At 45.8% G+C, this 22,346-nt stretch overlaps 1 protein-coding gene across 1 annotated transcript in view; it reads left to right on the top strand.

Annotated features, from left to right (window-relative positions):
• Nucleotides 1-22,346, top strand: part of SEMA3A (semaphorin 3A) — a 126,421-nt gene that overhangs the window by 82,044 nt on the left and 22,031 nt on the right. The window contains exons 6-10 of the mRNA XM_066634656.1: nt 8,127-8,269; nt 10,472-10,586; nt 11,831-11,900; nt 13,113-13,257; nt 17,890-18,109. Coding sequence (XP_066490753.1) covers nt 8,127-8,269; nt 10,472-10,586; nt 11,831-11,900; nt 13,113-13,257; nt 17,890-18,109 — 693 coding nt within the window. The remainder of the gene's footprint in view (nt 1-8,126; nt 8,270-10,471; nt 10,587-11,830; nt 11,901-13,112; nt 13,258-17,889; nt 18,110-22,346) is intronic.

A 22,346-nucleotide genomic window follows, 5' to 3' on the forward strand; every position in this document is an offset into this window, starting at 1 on the left:
TACTCCATTTTGTTACTTTTTCTGTGATTTCAACCACATTTGCCTCCATCCCAATTTTGCCCGTGTTTTAAAATAATCATCACTGTTACATCAGTGATAAGCTGCAGTACTCGGGTTTTTTCTTCTCGTTTGCTGCTGCTGAATTAAATTGGAAATTAGGCATTCTATCCACATGAATACCAAACAGGGGCTGTCATAATGGATGTGATAACACTGAATACCAAAAGGAGGAATGAAGAATATTTTTTTTGTCCTCTGCTCTGCCAACTGTTGTTTCTGTCCTTTGATGAATTTTATGTTATTTCTCCAACATGACAGGTTAGTGTAAAAAAAAACACAAATCATTCAACCTGTGTTTATTTCAAACTTTACTGCTGTTGTAAATGTAATCTTCTTTTAATAGATTTTGTGTCAAGTTTGTCTGCGTTAGTTGTGAAAGTTAATTATAATACCCACAAAAATATATTCAATGTGACTCCAGATTTGTAGCTGTCTCTGAGTCTACAAAAAAGAAATTAGTGCATGGTGAAAAATTCAACTGTAAATGGAGCAGAGGATTTGAAAGATGGAGGGTAAGTGGAACATGAAGAAGACAATGAATCTCGGGCGGAAGAGTTAAGGCAGGTGTGGAAATAGATCAGGTCTGTTCAATTCTGGACAGGCTGTGAATGCAGAAGTCAGGTGCATGGGAGAAATCACTGGGAAACCTCATTTGCAATTTTATAGATATCTCACATCTAATTTATCAAAAGCAGTTAATATCTTTCTATGGTGAAATTGTATCCCATGTATTCTGTTTTAAAAAATAATGCAAAACTGCTGCTTCTCAAGTATGATTTATGATTGGAAAAAATTGTGTTGAACATCCAGCTAGTTCCATTGTAGCCCCTTTGTTTTCAGTGGGTTTGTGGGCTGGAAAATAAAATATCACCGCTGGTTCCAGAATTAATTTTTTTTTCTCCATCTCCCGGCGGAGTTTCAGGAAGCAATCCTAGGGAGGCTAAGGCAATGGGGGGGGGGGGAGCAGATTGTGTTACATAAATATTGAGTTTTGCTTTCACAGATGGCTGTGTGTGCAAGGTGGGTGCTGTGGCTAATTTCACCACATTGCATGTCACCCTTTCGTTGTCCTGCAGATACCTTTCATTCCAGATGTCAACAAGAGTCCTTTGGAAACAATGGCCAAAATAGTTCACTTTGCACTTGCTGTCCTCTCTCATTGATGTAGAAGCCCCATGGAATGGAAGAGATCCCCAAATGAGGAAGTGCAAAGCCACCCTAGGTGCATGCAGATTCATTCCTTGATGATGCAACCAGAGATGAGAATGGGCTCAGCTGAAAAATATGGCTTTGAGTTGCCATCAGGTGATATAAACTACTTCCAAGAGGCGCAAACTTAAAGGAAGCAGATTCCATTTGGACATCAGGAAGAAATCCTGGATAGGCAGTGTGGTTTGACAGTGGAGCAGATTGCCAAGAGAGGGGGTAGATTCTACTCACTAGAGATCTGCAAGCAGAAACTTGACAAACACCTGCTGGACATGCTTAGGAGGGTTTCCTGCTACAAATGGGGGTTGGACTGGATGACCTTTTTTGGATTCTTCCCATTCTATGATTCTGTTGTGGCAACCAATCTGTGACAGTCAATTCAGGCTTCATCTCACAGCCAGTGTGTGAAGGGCATGCATATAGTATGTGATTGCGTCCTAAGGATCAATCTTTCAGCGGTTCAAACTGTTCATCCAGCTGGCCCCCATGACTAGAAAGTGAGCATAACCATCCTACACCTCGTAGCACAATGGGAAGCAGTTGCCTAGTCATGTGGAGCGGGATGGGGTGTGTACGCTCATATCACACTCACTTGCTAACTACGAAGTACCCTTCAACCAGCCTTTGGCACCTCCTAAGTGTGGCCACATCATGTTAAGCATGTAAATTCAGATTTCAGATTTTTAAAGAAGTGTGTTATCTCCTCTAAATTTGGTAAGCAGAGCTAATTACCTACTGAAAATTAAACAAGCCAGGCAGCTGATATGGAATGTTCTGCGAGAAACCTAATTTACTTGGAGAATTGCTGTATAATTTCCCTAAACTTCTGTGTTCATTTTTTCTTCATCATATAATTAGTCATTACAGAGAATCAAAACTATTGTTGTCTCTTTAAGAACAAAGACCTTGGGAACTGATAATTATACCGCAGCTCAACAGTTTTTTTCTTTCTTCCTTACCAGGCTTTTCTGAATGCAAAGTGTTGCATTTGACAATTTTCCAGACAAAGAAATAATTTTTCTTCCTCTTATGACTGGGAAAGCAAATGAGAAGCATTACTTTAATGGCTGAACTTGAAAATGCAACGCCCCTCCTCTGCCACACCATCATAGCAAACCATTTCAGTGAATTATTAAAATGTACTTTAAACACTTGTTTCCCTTTAGCCAAACCATTGCTGTTGTTAATGAAACAGAAAGGCAAGTCCAAAACTAGGCAAGCCCATTGTTTTGCATTTCTCAGGGTTTCTGGTATCACGTATATAGGCTTCTCTAGAGTATATTTTTGAAGATCAGAGAGCAGAAGTTCTCAAATTGTGCTTCGCTGTGTTCTGGGTGATGTCCCCGGTGGCCTCTACCAGTTCTTACTGGTGCTGCCATCTTGGATTGCATGAGCTCTTGAGAGCTTTGGCACTGCCAGCTCAGATCATGCAAGATCCCGCATGATCCAAGAGGGCATCACCTGGCTGAACCAAGATGAAGAGGCTGCAGGGGTGCTGTGGCTCCAGTAAGTTTGGGATTCACTCTCGTAATTATATTGCTGCTTATAGATAATTAGCCAATGTGCCTGCCAACCCTGATGTGCTATTTACTCTGCTGAGTAATAGGGAATGATGTGATGCAAATTAACTGGCCACCAGCTCATGAAACCTGCAATGTGCACTTGTGGTGGGACACCAGAAATGTAATCAGACCTTTTCCATTTGTTACATCTTTTTGATTTGCAGTGGAGTCCCAGAATAAATACATGACACCCGCGTTCAAAGCCTCAGGTGGCGCAAGGGCTTTCTCTGAAGGAAAATGACCTCTGCTTGCAAGGGGACTGCCCATGGCAAGCATGGAAAACATCCTTTCCAATGGAACAAACCAGGCCAGCAAGTGCAGGATCATTGGGGGATAGTCAGTTGTTCACTCTGAAAACAAACAGAACTTTCTGTGTTTGAGTTACTGCAGACTAATGTCTTTCAGAGCACAAATTCAGTTCCATCTGTTATAAACTGGAATTGAATGGGTTGTGTGTGTGTTTTTTCTGCTGACCTCACTGAAGCAGCTAGAACTGTAATGCTTTGCATGATTTGAAACTGAGATTTATAACTCTTCTGCCAGCAATAGATTTAGCTTGAGTCGCAAGTTCAGATTTGTCTAGGACAGTGTTCGATTCTTACTTCTTATGTACTTCTTATTCTAAGGATCAAGGCAAAGCCTATTGTGTAAATGGAGGAACTTTCTATTATCATTGTTGATGCATACTTTAAAAAAAAAATTTGGAATACCCTGGTCTTGTTCTTTCTCTGCTGGGTTGGATTTAATCTTCCAGTACTTTTCATTAAACCAGAGCAGATGTAGCTTGCCAATTTTCAATTTCCAGCTATCACAAGCTGTCAAGTGTACTGCAGAGGTCTTCTTTCAAATGATCATTTGCAAGATATTTTCCTTGTTCAGTTCTGGTGAATGAACCTGAATTCTGCTTCTTCTGCATAGTTAGAACGTTCGGATAACTGAAAGAAAATTTTGGGTTTTCACAGTTAAAACTTCATATTTGGGAAGGGAACACAATCTTATTTTCTTCTGTGTGTTTTCCTTTTGTTGTTTAGTCATTCTGAGTGGGGGGGAAAATCACCTTAAGGGAGTGTTGATTGATTTTTTCCCCCTCAGCTTTATTGAAATGCTGAGACAAGCAGAACAGATTACTATTACTCAAGTAGGACAACAGTAGTCAGTGAATCAAGTAGTCAGTGAATCAAGGTATCTCCTTTGTTTCAGTTGCATACCTAATTTCAAGGACACCATTGCTGTGGTTTTTGTGGAAGCAAATTCTGAAGACTGTTATGCAAAAAGGGCACTCAAAGTGTGGAGTTTAAGGGACCTGCTGATTGAGTTGTGTCAAATATTTTCCTGTAAAAGGAGATTGAAAGAAAGACACGTTGCGTTTTTTCAATTATTTCCTTCTCTTACTATGATGGTTGTAAACAAGTTCTATTTTTAGACTTGGCCCAAGATCAGAGACTTGGTTCCAAGCATTGTTAGTATTGAGAAAGTTTACCACTGTGACTTTATTCTTCTTTGATCATGCTTAATCATGTTTTAGTCATGTCTCCTTTTTGTTTTATTTTTGTGAAGTTTGTTATTCCTAACACACATCAGCACAGAGCCTGGGGAGGGAAAGGGCTTTGTCAGCTCTTTAATGCTACAGTGTTTAGGTTTGGGGTTCTTTGGCATACGTATGTGTTTAAGCTCAGATAAATCAATTGTGAGATGACGGCTATGTGAGAAGATGCCATGTGGCACGCCGAGGTGTAATGTTGTTCCAGAATGGTTGTGTGTACAGTTAGTGTACGAGGAAGACAGATGTAGCACTTGAAGGCCAGAATGGGCTAGTACAGCCGTTCCCATCTGTGCATCGCGGCGCCAAAGAGCATTACGAAAAGTCCCTGGCATCCTCTTCCCAGGGGCCACCATCTTGGATTGCGAGAATAGCACGAGATCTTGTGTTAGCACAAGATTCTTGAGAATAGCACAAGAAGGCAGCATCCAGAAAGAGGGTGTCATAAAAGAAGAGTGCTGTGATGGCAGTAAATTTGGAACCTCTGGGCTAGAAGAAACAAGTTTTGCTATAGGCATGTATACCAGCAAAGTGAAGGTTGTCTTGGCAGATGTGCAGGAGAACTGCCCTGGGCAAATGGTTATGGAAAAGGTACCCTGAAATCATAAACATAAACAGAGTACAGCTTGTCAAACCACTATCTGAAGGGCATCACCAAAAAGTGGTTTTGGCAACATCAAAACCAGGGCAAACTTTAGAGTTATCCCTCCATGACACAGGTGTCCGCTCCCTGGTGGCGTTGGGTTTGGGTACCAGTGCAGGCATGACTGCACTGTGGTCGTGGAGTGCTGCTGTAGCCCAGATCTTATGAGCAACGTGCATTGGCTCCTAGGATTGACCGGTGGTTTCTCCGCTCCAGAGGTAAGAGACAGAGTATCCAGCATGCTTTGCTCGACTCTCTGGTTGCCAGTCATTTAAATTTTATAAAGTTTAGAGTTATAATTCTTCAAGCCTGTTTTCCAAACGTGTTTTCCTAACGAGCAGCCCAATCCTAAAAGTGATGCAGCCATAGTGAGCTGAGTTGCCAAAGCAGCTACCACTGCATCCTGCGGCCCCACAGAAGCTGCTGGAGGTCTTCCATCCCCTTCCCCCAGTGGAAGTCCCAAGCCCTGCATTGAAGCTTCTCAAGTCTGCCATATGTTTTGCCAGTGCGGAGATGAGAGACTCATGTTGGGCCTTCCAGCCTGGCATGGAATTCAGGATCTGGTGGAGCAGAGCTCCACTGGTCCGACCCCTTTCCCGCCCTGGTTCCTCACACCACCCCGGAATGCCTTCACGCTGCCCCTGAGGCCCTCAGCACTGCCTGGAGTTCTTACTTAGCTCCAGGTGGTGTCCGGCTGGTTCTGGGCTCAGAGCCAACTGGCACTGAGCTGGTGCTGACACTGACTTGGCACAGAGTCTTGTAGCTATGCTAATGATACATTTGCTACACCCAGTGCCGGTGGTACACCTGTACCGCCAGCACTGGAGAGCTCAGAATTGGGCTCTAACTCTTTTTTTTTTTTAAGGTTCAGTGGCAGAGAGCAGACTTTTGCATGCAGAATATCCCAGTTTCATTTCTGGGCATCTGTGGCAATAAATCTTAAATAGAAGGTTTGGGAAGGACTCTGGAGAGCATCTGTCAACAAGGGACTTTGACACAATATAAGGCAGCTTCATATGTTTACAGTATTAGATAATTCTCCTTTTAGATAATAGCTGTCCCGTTAAAGCTCTGTTTTCCAAAATGTTCTTCTGTCTAGCACAGTGATTTTTAGCTGGTGTGCTGTAGCACATTGGAGCGCTGCAAAAGGTCCACAGAAGTGCCACGGGAGTTTGGAGCTCAGTGGTTGAAAATTGCTGAAAAACTCTCCTGGGTTCTGCGGCTCCGTTTTTAGGGCAACCGTCTATAGTAGCAAACTGTCTCTCCCTGTTCCTCCACCAGTGGAGGCAGTTGGCCTAAAAATAGAGCCACAGAACCTGGAAGAGTCTCCTGGAAGTGACATCCCAAGAGGCGAAGACCATTGAGAATACCACAGAGGTCAGTGTGCCATGAAAAGAAAAATGTTGAAAATCTCTGATCTCGCATGTACACTTCCTGTTATATCCTGTGGTTTTTAAAAAAACTTTGTCTTGAGCAGATGAATATTTCCTTTTACTGATGGCTATTTTGAGATGTTGAATGCAATATAGTGGAAATTAAGAGATGTTAATAAAATGCAACAAATCTGTTGGGGTTTTCAAAAGGATTTTTCAGTTCTCTTCGTCTTAGAAGTGTCATCATAAACATAAAACACGACTGGTGCACTGTTTAAGTTGCCACAAATGAAGTGCAATGCACATGTGTTTATAAATATGTATCTAGATCCACCCTTCAGCTTTGTTTATTTATTTCTGGGACTATATGTGGGAATTGGAATGCTATAGGAAACAGAAACAAAACCATCAAAAGCACAGATGGCTGCCCAGCTGACATGAAAACATTCTTTTATTGATTGAAAATATATTGATTGAACCAGGTGGCTAAACAGCCTGAATGCTTGTGCACCACAAAGCAATGTGTTGCACAGCCAACACAGTCCCCTTTAGCCATTCCTTTCATGAAATGCCGAGTCATCCTGCCACAAGGTGTGCACACCTACATCCTCAGGAGTTGTTGCCAGTCCTATTGAATCTCTTCTGGTTTTCCCTGAAACCTTCAGATGTTTCAGCTGAGAAGGCCCACATTGGCTTTGAACTTGGTTTTTGGCGTAATCCAGGAGCAACCTACCAGGGAACCCCCGAATGTTCTTTGAATTTTGCCTGAGGGATTCAGTAGCACCACAGAAACAAGAAAGGCAGGTCTATGGTAGGAGTGGTGCATCCTCAGTGCTCATCCGGGTCACACTGAACTTCCTATCGGGCAGCCAATCCTACCTAAATTCCTGTGAAGTGATACAGCAGACCTAAAACAGGCTATGCTGCATCCCATGGGGGGGGGGGATTTTGGCTGCTGGAGGTCTCCTCAAGGAAAGGAGACATTTGTCCCATTGTCCTGGGGTAAATTCCAGCAGCCACAATGGGTCCACTTGGGCCTGCACCAGCTATATAGTCCATGTTGATCTGTGTCAATGGATCAGGCCCAAGAAGGGGAATAGGATTTAGCACACGCTGGTGCTGTCAATCCTGCCCTCTCCTGGGCCTGCTAAGCCCACCTGCTGCCCCGTCACCACCCTCTCCCCACCCCATTGCACTTTCCTGCTGGAAACTGCACTTTCATAAAATGCTATATGGCACTTCGGTGACAGTGCAAACCAGTGAAGCAAGTATTCCATTTGCACGAGTGGGGATTGGGCCCATGAGTCTCATGTTATGAGTGTGGAGGAACACTTTACCCAGTGCTACTAGCTGCTGCATGTGAATTGTGATACATGTGAAGAACTGGACTGGGAAATCCTGGCTGTTTAGTGATAGGGAAACGTCCCTTGGTTTCAGACTGGGTTGTTGGAGAACACTGATCTTCCCCCCCCCCCCCCCCAGAATCTAAACTAACTTGTAATGTCTGTTAGAAATATTTTCCTGTTTGGTGAGGGGGGTAGCAGAGTAGAGTAAGCAGTGGACCTCCCTTTTGGGTATCACCCCAGGGAACTTCCCTCACCTGGCTGACTGCTGTTAATAAAAGACAACAGAGGCAAAGGCTGTTAAAGTTGTAAAAAGAAATAAGTTCTCTGTGTTCTTTTTTTTCTTTGCTGTAATCCTCCAACTTTAAAAACATGCATCCTGCCATTTCCTTTCAGATCCCAGGTTTATTAGTGCCCACCTGATACCAGAAAGTGACAACCCAGAAGATGACAAGATATACTTTTTCTTCCGTGAAAATGCCATTGATGGGGAGCATTCTGGTAAAGCCACTCATGCCAGAATAGGCCAGATCTGTAAGGTAAAGTTGTGGCTGAAGCGTGTGAGAATAAATGCATGATGTCACAGCGGCACTTGTACGGAATGCTTAGGACTGTGAGATCAAATCTTAGATTAATATTATGTGATATTTGACAATGATTCCAACTCAGCCTCTTCAGTGCAACCCACTCTGTTGGGTCTGCAGAAGCAAACCAGAAGTGACTTCTGAAAGCTGGGAGTTGCTTCTGGATGCTTCTGCAGGCTGTTCTGAGCCCCACAGAGGCCCATAGAGTGGGATGCAGGCCTGGTGTGATCCAGAAGAGGCCTCCAGAGGCTGCAGGTAAGATTGCAGTCATTGAACTTCAGCATCCACAGAATTCCTTATCTGTGGGGGGGAGGGGCTGGGTAAGGAAGGCCCACTTTAAATTGCAACTTCAGGATAAACATGAAGGTAGAGAAGGCTGGTCGCAAACGTCTGCTTTGATGTTATGCTGTCCGCACCCTCAGGTGTCTTAGGTGAGCACCATACAATCTTCTGATCATGCACCAACCAAGCTGTGCCTCAGTCATATAGTGTTTGCAAACACCAGTTTCCACAACATAAAATTTAACCATGGAAGTTCTAACCAGGACAATGACAGATAAGAGTCTGTAGCTTCTGTACTTTACATTCTGTGTTTTAGTACCCTTGGGAAAGAGTTGAAGAAGTTCAACGTGCATTGGGTCAGTTTCAAGAGGAAAAAACTATTTTATATCTCCTGTGGATATTTTCCCTTTTTATTCATTGTTGACTGGAGCAGCGAGCAACGCAGCAGCATCGTGCTCCCTCAAACCATTCCATTTGCCAGGAAAAGCCATCAAATAATTGTCAGGTCCCTGGGGGCGGGGCGGAGCAGTCTCCGGTCAAAGGGGTTTCAGACCCACCCAGCAACAGGTCCCTGGGGTAAGAACATAAGAACCCCCCACTGGATCAGGCCAGAGGCCCATCTAGTCCAGCTTCCTGTATCTCACAGCGGCCCACCAAATGCCCCAGGGAGCACACCAGATAACAAGAGACCTGCAAGGCCTCCTGGGAATTGTAGTTAAGAACATAAGAACAGCCCCACTGGATCAGGCCATAGGCCCATCTAGTCCAGCTTCCTGTATCTCACAGCGGCCCACCAAATGCCCCAGGGAGCACACCTGATAACAAGAGACCTGCAAGGCCTCCTGGGAATTGTAGTTAAGAACATAAGAACAGCCCCACTGGATCAGGCCATGGGCCCATCTAGTCCAGCCTCCTGTATCGCATAGCAGCCCACCAAATGCCCCAGGGAGCACACCAATTAACAAGAGACCTGCATCCTGGTGCCCTCCCTTGCATTGGCATTCTGACATAGCCCATTTCTAAAATCAGGAGGTTGCACATACACATCATGGCTTGTAACCCGTAATGGATTTTTCCTCCAGAAACTTGTCCAATCCCCTTTTAAAGGCGTCTAGGGTAGACGCCATCACCACATCCTGTGGCAAGGAGTTCCACAGACCGACCACACGCTGAGTAAAGAAATATTTTCTTTTGTCTGTCCTAACTCTGCCAACACTCAATTTTAGTGGATGTCTCCTGGTTCTGGTGTTATGTGAGAGTGTAAAGAGCATCTCCCTATCCACCCTGTCCATCCCCTGCAAGCCTCAGGGTAAGGCTGAGTGACCTCAAGTCCAAAGGGGGGGGATGTTCAAACTCACCCTGGTCCCCCTCTTTGGTTGCAGAGGTTTCCTCCAGCTCACAGGAGTGCAGCCTCTTCCAGATGCTGGCCTGGCCAGCTCCTCCTTCATCACTGGCCTCCCCTGCCTTTGTGGAGTTCCTGGCCCCGCCCTTCCCTCAGGGCAGCCTTCCCCGACCTGGCAACCCATCTGGTTCGGGAGCCCCACCCCTCTCTCAGGGCAGCCTCACCTGGCCCGCCAGCCCGTCCTCCGCCACCCCTGCCCCCCCAGGTAAGGCAGGGGCTGGCCCTTTGGCGCACCTCTGACAATAATTAGAATTTAATAAATTAACATTCTAGCTTGCCACAATTTCTGGGCACCCTGGAACAACTGGAAGTTGACCTCAAGTGGAAGTCCAGATATTTTGCCGGCCACAGCCCAGTGCTGCAGGATATTTTATTCAGTCAAAATCCCCGTCCTGCACCTTGTAGCATCAGGCACACCATCTTTAAATCGGCAGACACTTTTAACCTCCTGACATGTGCTGTTCCTTTTCCAGAACGACTTTGGTGGCCACAGAAGCCTCGTCAACAAGTGGACCACTTTCCTCAAAGCACGCCTCATGTGTTCAGTGCCAGGGCCCAACGGCATCGACACTCATTTTGATGAGCTTCGTAAGTGATTAAGGGCGCAGTCCAAACTGGCCTTGGGCCAGTGCAAGTTGCTTGTGTCAGCTCAGGAAGGTCGCAAATGTGCCATAAGGCACACTTGCACCTCCTCAAGAGCCAGCCAGGTTAGCGCAGGGACACGCACCAGCCGCAGAGTCTGCATCTAGCCTCTGCGCCGACTTGAAAAAGAAGACTTGCGTCAGCCGAGCTTGGCCAACGCAAGGGTCTGGAGAGGAGGGAGGGAGGGAGGGGAGGGAGGGAGGCATTCCGGGGCAGCGGGCAGAGGGCGATCCGGGGGGTGGGCGGGCAGGGAGAGGGAGGCAGGCTGGGACCTGGCAGATATGCCGGATCCTTGCCCCCGTTCCCAAGCAGCATGGAGCAGCTGCAAGCCACTCCGCTCTCCTCGGACTTATGCCACCTCCTGAGGTGGCGCACGTCCGAGGAAACCCATTGGGTCTGCACTGGCCTACCTGGGGGTAAAGGGAAGAGTTTTCCGTTCCCTCCGGCTGAGCCACTTTGGGCCCTTATCTTGCGCTGGATACGGCACAGGCTTCCTGGCCTGCCTGTTCCTGCGCAAGATAGGATTGCGCTGTAAATTACCCATGAATGCAGAACTGTTCTCTGGCCAGCTGCCTCCTTCGTATTCAATTGGCAGGCAGCGTAGTTCTGTTTGGTGACCCCATTGGGGGAACATGCATTCCACCAGTGCTGACTGCTGTAAAGCAGTTGTCAAAGGCACTCTGGCAGTGCACAAAGTACTGCACAGCAGGGATGTTCGTGAGAAGGCCGGAGCCTTCCTGTGGGCATCAGTGGATCCTGGAGGACCTGCCAAGGCATCTAAGATGCTAGAAGAGGTGGGACAGGGTGGAGTGGGGGCAGAAGGGCAGAACAATGTGGCAGTGGGGGCCGGAGAGTGCAGATTGGGTCTGCAAAGGGGTGGGTTTGGTAGCAGCTGCGACGGCCACATCCTAACCCTCTTCCTGTGCTTGTACCACCATCCCAGGTCAGAGCGGACATGCACTAGTAAAATCTCTAGTGCAGGTTGGAGTAGTGTAAGTCCTCCTTACAGATGGCTTACACCCCCACCTTGCAAATGTCCCCTTACCCAGAAGAGGCCTCCGTGACTGCCCCACACACAGACACACCATATGCAGTGACAACCTGGTACTGCTGCATCAGCAGGGGGAACGGATAGGACTGGTCTCTAAGCTGACTCTCCCTCTTGTCCTTTTTTTTTTTTTTTTTGACAGAGGATGTGTTTCTAATGAACTCAAAAGACCCTAAAAATCCAATAATCTATGGAGTGTTTACAACTTCCAGGTACAGAGTGTATCATTTTACTTGTACGGAGGCTGGTGGGGGCTGACTGTTTTAAAAAGCTTTCTTTGTTAAAATGGTCCTTTAAAAAGGAAGGCATTTTCTTAACCTTTAACCTCTAGAAAGCAGTAGAAGGCAGAGGTTAAGGAAGCGATGCTTTCTGAGGAGCAGTGTGTGTCATTACCCTGAAGTTTCTGACCACACAATTTGAATAAATGCGTGTGTGGCTTTTTTTCTGCATAAGCTGACTTTTTCCAGCATTGTTTTTAATGTAGAAGGATGTTTGTAACCTTTTCTGAGCCTGGCACATCTTGAGTGTAAATTTCATCATGACATTTCTGCTGGAAGCAGAATAACCCTCTATTACTTTTGCTTGAGTTGCACCAATTTTTTGACCTTGTGAGGGGCTTTACAAGTTGTGACTCATGAGCCTGAGAAACACTGCCCTTGCCCCCTTAAGGGGTGGGGCAGGAGGATGGCGGCGACATGATCCCCAAGATTGCACCACCGACAGGGACAGAGGAACTTTTCAAATTCATCCTCTGTCTGCGCAGGCCTCCTGGGAGTGTGGGGGAGCCCCGTGAAACCCTTTGCAGGAATCCCCGCACCTCAGTAGACTGAAAAAACGGGATCACGACACACTTCCAGATTGCAATTGCATGTTTTCAAAGTTCTGAGGTGTGGGAGCCCTGCAGAGGGCTCCACAGGGCTCCCTAAACCCCCGGAGGCTGGCGCAGTTAGAGGGTAAGTTAATAAAGCCCCCCTGTCCCTGGCAAAGGCACAATCCTAGAGATCATGCCACTACCATCCTTCTTTCCCCGCAAAAAACGGGGCTGCATTAGCTTGAGAACCACTGCATTAGGCAGTAGATTAATAGAAACAAAAAATTTAACATAACTAAAAAAAAGTTTTGATAATACAAAAATAACTTGAAATCAGCTCCTCTAAATTGTATAAGAAACATTAAAAATTCAGCTTAAACCATTACACTGTGTGTGTAATGCTCTTAAGAAAGAAATGTGTGAATTATTTGGACATCTTTTCAAAGCATTAGATGTGAATTTGTCAGGGAACTATGTCAGGGTTCTTCCTCAAAGAGCAGAAAAAGAAATGAAAACCTGCCCTTCTGAAAGCTCTGAGGAGGCACAACCAACATCCGATTCCAGACCAATGACGTCTTCTTCCTCCCACTTCTCTGCTTTCCCCATTTCTTAGTAACATCTTCAAAGGGTCGGCTGTGTGCATGTACAGCATGACTGACGTGCGGCGAGTGTTCCTGGGTCCCTACGCTCACAGGGACGGCCCCAACTATCAGTGGGTTCCTTACCAAGGAAGAGTGCCCTACCCACGGCCCGGAACCGTAAGTGGAATAGGAGTAGCCCTGGAGGGGTAAAAAATCTGAAGTGATTTAGCATCACCAGAAACAGAAATGATTTATCTTTGAGATAGTAATGCATGCCCTGGATCCATGACTAACTAGTTGCTCTTTGTAGATTAACAGAACTGGCTTGAATGTATTTGGATCCACCAACTGAAACCATTGGTGGTGCTGAATTTATTAGTAATGTCATTAATACTAAAATCAATGTTATCTTTCTAGATTTGCAACACAGCACATTTATATACATTTATATAAATGTAAATGTTATATCAACAAATGTTGTAATTTTATATCAAGAAATATATCAGCCCAGCTTTATTTTTCCTGACATTCTCTTCTGTTGTGCTCTCTGTTGTGTTTTGTCCAAGCACTGCACGGTTTGAATAACAGTGCTGCTGCTTCCAGTGATGTCTCTATCCCGGCAGAGGTAACCGTGGCCTCTGTTTGTGTCAGGGGAAGGCCTTTACTGAGCTCAGCTGAGCTGCTGGAGTGTTCTGGTGCAACAATGCCTACAGCTCTTCCAGCAGCACCTGGGACTGTGTGGTCGTAGACAATAAGTTCAGTCCTACCACTGGAGTGCAGGGTGTTCTGGGGTCAGACTGTTAGTCCAACTGATGGCAACAGGACTAAAGGTTGGCAAGGACGCTGAAGGCCTATCCTCCAACCCCATGCAGATAGTTTATAATGCTGTTCTGTGTTTAAAATACACGCACTCACAAACCCTCCTTACTAGTCAAAAAGCAACAACAACCCAGTACAGAAGAAGCAGCAGTCAGAAATGTGACTCCTCTATTGCAGTCTAATCTGCCCCTTCAGGATTCCATCAACTTATTCCCACATCGTCTTACAGCACATGTAGTCCAGGCCCCTTTGCTTTTGTGCAAGCGCCCTGGAGTCTCAGTTATGGTTTGGATTACTTCAGACACTCTTGGCAGTTCCATTCACTTTATGCAAGCACAACATCAATCAAGCCATACATATATTGAATGCAATTGATTATGCTGAGCAGAAAACACAGCTAATTCATTTACAGAGAAGCCTAAAATACCCTACAGTGTTCTAAATGTGCTCCTGGCAAAGCACACATCAAGTCATTGCATGAACACTTTCTTGGAAGTTAGCGCTGAAGCAGAAGGACTTGCTTTCAGGCATCAAGTCAGGCTTCATATTGGCATTGTGTAAAAAACTGCAGCTGCAGTCAAGGAACTAGTAGTCCCCCTTGTGCGGACTGGAAGACGGGACGGGACTTGTCCCATCTGCAAGAGGGATCTGAAGGCCTTAGGAGTGGACCTCAACAAGTGGGAAACCCTGGCCTCTGAGCGGCCCGCTTGGAGGCAGGCTGTGCAACATGGCCTTTCCCAGTTTGAAGAGACACTTGGCCAACAGTCTGAGGCTAAGAGGCAAAGAAGGAAGGCCCACAGCCAGGGAGACAGACCAGGGACAGACTGCACTTGCTCCCGGTGTGGAAGGGATTGTCACTCCCGAATCGGCCTTTTCAGCCACACTAGACGCTGTTCCAGAACCACCTTTCAGAGCGCGATACCAGAGTCTTTCGAGACTGAAGGTTGCCAACTAACTAACCTTGTGCGGAGGAACTGCCAGTGTGCTCCTCCCCTTAGAGCAGTGGCATAGCTAGAGGGAGTGCAAAGCACTAAGTTTTGCAGGGAGCCTCACTGCAGTGTGCAAGGGGCCCCTTCAAAGCCATTCCCGGAGCCAGGCAAGACTCTGTTTTGCTCTTGCAGCCTGGAATGATTCTGAAGGGGAGAGGGAGGTGCTGCTTGCACACCCCGGTGAGGCTCTCTGAAAAACTTAGTGCTCTGCACCCCCTCTAGCTACTCCACTGCCTAAGAGTGGTACAAGGCTTGGGTGAGTCAAGTGGAATTTTTGACTTTCACCAAGTGCCTCTCCTATGTTGGCTCAGCACTAACCACAGCACTTTCAGTACACATTGGATAACCAACAGCAAAGGAGAAGCAGGCTGCCAGATTTACAGTTTCCACTTCTATCAGAAGACATAAACAAGGAATTAGTTCAGGGCAATAAGTATGATCTTTCAGAAATAATTTAGCATTTCACTTTGCTGAGGCAGCAGTTCCCAAACTTCCCAGTGCCACACCTCCCAACACGTCCTCTTCCTAGGTTCTGCCATCTTGGATCACACAAGATCTTGCACTCTTCTTGTAAGAACTTGTATTATTCTCACACAATCCAAGATGGCAGCGCCAGGGAAGAGGACTCTGGGGACATCCCGCAACACTGCTGTGGTTACGCCATGGTTTCCTTTGGGACTCATAGTTTGGGAACCACTATTCTAAGGCAGTGGTTCTCACACATTTGGCACCGGGACCCACTTTTTAGAATGAGAATCTGTCAGGACCCACCAGAAGTGATGTCATGACTGGAAGTGACAACATCAAGCAGGAACATTTTTAACAATCCTCGGCTGCAATCCTACCTACATTTACCCAGGAGTAAGTCCCATTTACTATCATTGTTAAAAGAATAGACATAGTAGCTTGTTAAAAGTACAGGTCTGTAACATTTCCCCAAATGCAGTTACATACCATGGGTGCATCAGGTCTAATATATTAAAAATAAAATATTGAAATGAACGGGGACCCACCTGAAATTGGCTTGTGACCCACCTAGTGGGTCCCGACCCACAGTTTGAGAAACACTGTTCTAAGGGCTCACAATACACGTACTTAGGAATTTGTGCAGTAAAATGCCACAACATTCCTGGATGTCCCTTGGCAAGTTCAGTCCTTGTAAATCTGAAGTCTGTGAATGGCTATTTGAACATGATCAAGTCTGTCCATTAAAAAATAAATAAAAAGATTATTCACACATGTTCTTGTGTATGAACCTCCAGCTGCATTCACAATACTTAGCACTTCTAAATTACTTTTCTTGTTCAAAGCACTTCACACACATTATCCGATTAATCATTATCTAATTAATACCAGTAATCAGTATGGCTCTCCATCTGGAAGATTAAGACTGCCTTGGGGATGCAAAATATGGATTATTTTTTTTAACTGCAAAATTGCTATAGGCTACCAAAAGACTGTTGTCAATTGTTGGTATTATTTAACTGCTAGAATGTGGCATTGATTAAAAAAGGGGGGGAACCTCCTGCAGTGTTGTGGGTTTTTAATTGTGTTTGATCTGCCATTATCTCAGTCTTTGATATTCACTAATAAAAGCAGATGCTGGGGTTTTGTTGCTCAGAAAAGCACACAATACAGTGAAACCCAATATGCAATAAAACCAGCCTAGAGAGAACTGGTCATTCTCCCAATTCAGGATTCTATAAGCTCATTCCCGCATTATCTTGCTGCATGTTCAGCACAAGTCAAATTATAATTCTATTCTTCCAAAGGACATTTGGTGGTGGTTGTTTGTAAGAAAAAATTCTCTCTGATGAATTATTAAGAAGGTGATAGCAAAGACAATTGATTTTTTCCCCCCTATTGACCCATCCTGCAGGATCAGGATTCTTGTTCCATTACATTTTGGCTTTCAAGTGGTATAATCTTTGGGAGTATATACGAAAGAGCTATTCAGAACATTGCAGCTCTTGGGCATCTGTGTTTTGTGATGAAAGGAAGTGATTATAAAATATAATAATGCATTAGCATTCATTCAGTGTTATTACTGTTAAAGAAAATTTATAGATTGCTTTTCAACACACACACACACAGACACACACACACACACACACACACACACACACAAGTTCACAGGCAGTTTACATGGCAAAAGAAATGAGAAGATGGTTCCTTGAAAATGCACAGTCTAAAATAAAATAAAATAAAAACTAAGGGTCCAATTGTATCCAACTTTCCAGCAATGATGCAGCTGCAATGCAGCCCCGGGGCAAGGAAAGCAGTGTTCCCTTACCTTGTGGAGGCCTCTATAACTACCCTCCCACAACAAGATGCAGGACACAACCCATTGGCACAGCTACACCAAGGCTGGAAAGTTGGATAGGATTTGGCCCTAAAAAAGGGGGAAAAACACACACACAGAAGACTTGAGATTCAAACAAACAAAACAGCCACTGGGAAGGGCTCTGTGCTGGGATAAATAAAGACAGTTGCTCTCTCCCTATGCAATGTAAGATTATAAAATCCTTTTCTCTGTTAGTAGAGGAATACATGAATGTTTTCAAAGTCCCTGAGTTATGTTCTCTATATCACCTTTGCAACAGCCCTGCAGGTTAGGCCACTATTGTCATCCCTCCTGTGGCAGGTGGTGGGCTGAAGTTGGAAATGAGCTTTGAACAGTTTATTTCCTGCTCACGTTCTTCACACAGTTCAGGTCATAGGAGGGCTCACTTTGTGTTCCTGTTGGGGTCTTGTGGAGACAATTGATTCTCGGAGGCTCAGCCTGCTGTCGCTGTAGCTGCTGTTAGTGATGCCCCCTCACTGCTGAAGGACCTACAGCAACATGATCAGACCACCTACCCACCCCCTGCACTCTTGGTGCCTGGCTCTGGAATGGATCCGGAAGGCTAGGAGGCAGATAGAACGGGAATGTTACTGCTGCATTTGCCTTGTCAGGCCAGCCAGGCCCTTGATGACATTCTCTTTCCTTCCCCCTCACCAGTGTCCCAGTAAAACATTTGGTGGCTTCGACTCCACCAAGGACCTTCCAGACGAGGTCATCACATTTGCAAGGAGCCACCCAGCCATGTACAACCAAGTGTTCCCCATCAATAACCGGCCCATCATGATCAAAACGGACTTGGATTACCAGTTCACGCAAATCGTCGTTGATCGGGTGGATGCGGAAGACGGCCAGTATGATGTCATGTTCATTGGAACAGGTAAGCTTTGGCCACCCTACATCAGCAAGCAAGAGAATTTTGGGTGGAGGGGTCATCCGATCTTGTGAGCTCCCTCTTCCAGTCTGAAGAAGTGGAGCCCAAACACCACCTTGCTACTCCAGTGAGAACTAGGCCACCCTTTGTGAACCCTCAGTGATTTTTCTCCATTGTAAACACGACACATTAAGTGAGAACTAACGGATTCAAATTTTGCATACTTCTGTTTGGTAGAACTGACTCTTACAGCAGTCAACTCTTACAATCCTATCTTGCACTGGAACAGGCAGACCAGGAGGCCTGCGCTGTATCCAGCACAAGATAGGGTCCCAAAGTGGCTCAGCCAAAGGCAAGCAGAAACTCTTCCCCTTACCCCAGGTAAACCACTGCAGCCCCAATGGGTCTCCTTGGACTTGCGCCACTTTTCATTTTGCATGTGTTCCTGATGAGTACAGGATAGTCAGCACATTCCTATGCATGTCTACTCAGAAGTAATCCCCACTGAATTCAAAGGCACTTACTCCCAGGTAAGTGTGTACAGATCTGCAGCCTAAGACACATTTAAATAAAAAACACACTCTAGAAATCGGTTTTGAGAACCATGCCAACAATCTCCTCAGACAGTCAAATTGTGTACTTTATAAAATTATTCTTAATTATCACGTCATAAAAATCTTCAGACTCAGATAAGTCCAAGGTGGCATAAGTCCAAGCAGAGTGGAGCAGCTTGCACGCTGCTCATAAACCAGTGCTAGGATCCGGCATATCTGCCAAGTCCCAGCCCCTCCTGCTCCCCGCCTGCCCCCAGCACCACCCTCCACCCACCCCCTGCCCCAGAACGCCTCCCTCCCGCTGCCTCCTCACCCTCCCTAGACCCCTGCGTCAGCTGAGCTCAGCCAACGCACACTACCTGGGCAAACCGCCGTGGAGGCTGGATGCAGCCTCTGTGCTCCAGCGCACTTTTGTGTGCTGGCACGGCTTGCTCCTGAGGAGGTGCAAACATGCTTTATGGCACGTTTGTGACACTCCTGGGCCGGTACAAGGGACTTGCGCCGGCCCAAGTGCGGTTTAGGATTGCGCCCTTAGTCTTTCATTGTGTACAATTTCCTTAGTTCTGATTCATACATGATCACACTGACACATTGGCCAGTGAAAACCCAGTTCTCTACAATTAGTTCACGTGGTTGTTGTAACATGTGCAAGTGGTGACCATGTGGCTTGCCCAGTTTCCACATCTTGTTTTCCCATGCTAGCGCAGCACCAACTGCTGGGCCTGCCGACATGGGATCCAAACCACACACAATGTGGGTGGCCCACATTAAACTTGTGTGTGGGTCACGTGAGGCTTCCAAGCTTGCTGAAAAAAAGCTTGCAGTGGCAATAAAGTGGACACTGTTGTTGTATTTTTTTTTAATTGAACATCTTTATATCCTGCTCCCTCCCTGCAAAATAGAAGTGGCTTTTCGTTTCCTGGGGTCTAGTGAAGGTTAATGAAATAACAGGATGTTGTCCCTCAAGCCCCAGTGATAGGACAGGCTGTTAACTAATTATTTCTATAATAAAGATTAAATCACTCATTTGTTCCAACTCTCAGTTCAGGAACGGTCCCCTTTCATCTCTCTCCAGCAGGTTAAAATACAGATGTCAGCACATCCATTTGCAGCCATAGCTTGATTCAGAGAGGGGAGAGATTATCTGGCCCAGTCTGAATCCATCTGTCAGTAAACATGAATTAATAACAGTAATTCTATCTTTTAAACCAAGTTACTCAGCAAAGCTGACTGAGCTGAAGGTGTGTGAAATTGTTTGAAATATGACTCCTCAAAAACCTGTTCTAGAACAAAAGATAAAGATCTACTTTGGGTGCCTGAGACCTTTTTGGAGTTACAGGAGTATTGAACACATCGTGTATTTCACCTCAAAGGCTTTATAGAGCAGCAAAGCACCAGTTGTGGCGGGTTCTGCTTAAAAGAGAATGATTTATTTTAAAGATTAAAGTGTCTGGATACGCCATTTCTACCTGCCAGGCTCACGTTCCACCAGCCAGCTTGTTTGGTTTTATGAACTCTCCTCCCTTGAAATGTAGACTTCCAGAGCAGTGGTTCTCACACATTTAGCGCTGGGACCCACTTTTTAGAATGAGAATCTGTCAGGACGCACTGAAAGTGACGTCATGACCAGAAGTGACATCAACAAGTGAGAAATTTTTTAACAATCCTAGGCTGCAATTCTGATTACCCAGGAATAAGTCCCATTTGCTATCATTGTTAAAAGATTATACATAGTAGCCTGTTAAAAGTACAGGTGTGTCACATTTCCCCAAATGCAGTCACATACCATGGAAGCATCAGGTCTAATATATTAAAAATAAAATACTGAAATGAATGAGGACCCACCTGAAGTTGGCTTACGACCCACCTAGTGGGTCCTGACCCACAGTTTGAGAAACACTGTTCTAGAGGCTTTAGATGCCATCCGTCCAGGACTTTCTTTTCAAAAACTCAGTCTTTCTGTCTGGGATGCTTGTAAATTTCTTGCAAAGGCTGTTTGGGAGCCACCTTCCATCTTCTTGCTAACAACTTGTATTACTAAAGCACTGCTGGCTCCTGCTGGCTCAGTAGCATTTGGTGGTTTGTCTTGAACAGCAAGCAACACTTTGGATGGGTAGCCATAAACGTTGGCTAATATCTGCCAACCAGGATGTGGTTAAGCAGATGGAGCAGCCCCAAAATGGGCGGTCCTGCCTCACCCACCTAAATCGCATTGCTGGTTTGGTTTGGTTTTTTGCAGAGAGGGTTCTTTTAGGAAATTCAGAGCACAATCCTATGCGCTCTCTCTGCTGGCGCAGTGGCCGCTGCACCGGCGGAAGGTGTTGCAAGGTGATGCAACGCTGTATGAGCAAGCAGAGCAGCCTTGCCAGTGCGCATGTGGAGCCCCCGCCCACCAGTGCAGGCAGGTAAAGCACCAAGCAGCAAAAGGCATGTGGGTCGGGTGGCAGGGAGGGAGCGTTTCTTGACGGGGGGAGGGTAGAACTGGGTGAAACAGGCCTGGGAGGGGCAGGATCGCCAGAGGCCTCCTCCATCGTATCTTAACTCCCTTCCCAAGCCAAGCAGCCTTACATCAGACTGCTCGGATTCCTGCCAGCTAAATAGTCTGGCAGAATAGTCTGGCTGTTACTCGGCATAAAGGGAAAATATCCCTTTACCCCAAGGAGACCTCCAGCCAGCTCCCAACTAGTGCTAGATCCAACACAGGCCATGTGGCCTGGCTGCACCAATGCTGGTTAGGATTGGGTTGCCTGGCGGTTAAGGGATTTCAGCTCTTTTTCAGTCTGGCCCTAGAAAGACGTCTGCAGACTTTTAAGACTGCCAGTGATGATTCAGGGACCCTTCCCATTTCCCAAAACCCTCTGCAAGATTTGGTGCTATGTCTCAGAAGACGTCTCCGAAGAGAGATCTGAAGGTCTTGTGCTCATTCTGTTTGACAAGGCACTTGTCACCGTGCATTAAAAGATAACAAAGCACACAAATCCCATATCTATAATCATCATTGTCAGTAACATTCCTCAGAAACTGAGAATGCTTGGGCTCCTTTCTGTTGATTACAGATAAAAACATACAGAATTGAATCACAAAACCACAAAGTTTGTTTTGAATGAGGACAATGGAAGTGCAGAAGAGAAAATCCAGTGATTGAAAAGGCAGTTGGTGAAGGCCTGAGGGCATCAGCACCAACAGCTTCCACATCAGCGCACTGGGGGGGGGGGTGATGCCAGGAGCCACTGCCTTGTTCACCAGATGAGTCTGGTGCACCTCTGATTACGGTTGCATCGGTGCTGGAAAGTTGGATAGAACTGGGCCTTAATAGAATGGAAGTATAGCTAGTGCTGTGGCTCAAAAGCATTATCATCATCATCTGGTTCTTAAGAGACCAGACAACTTAATCAGTCTGACAGCATCCCCCCAGCTGCCTGTGCGTCCACACAGAGTCACATTAACATCTGCCCTTGTATTTTAAAGGAACCATGAAAATGTTGGACTTGAGAATAAATCATAAAATGTAGCCTGCTTGATTCAGTGCATTCCTTAGTTTAAATATGAAGTGGTGGCAGCTGACATTTCATTTCTAAGATTACACTGTTCTGTTTGCTTGCTGACAGCTCAAATGGTTTGAGGATCCAGGTTTTGTGGCTGATTTTCTTTTTTCTTTTGCAATTAAAAAAATTCAGTATAATCCCCCT

The sequence above is a fragment of the Tiliqua scincoides genome, chromosome 7, assembly GCF_035046505.1.
Source record: "Tiliqua scincoides isolate rTilSci1 chromosome 7, rTilSci1.hap2, whole genome shotgun sequence".
Taxonomy (NCBI): domain Eukaryota; kingdom Metazoa; phylum Chordata; class Lepidosauria; order Squamata; family Scincidae; genus Tiliqua; species Tiliqua scincoides.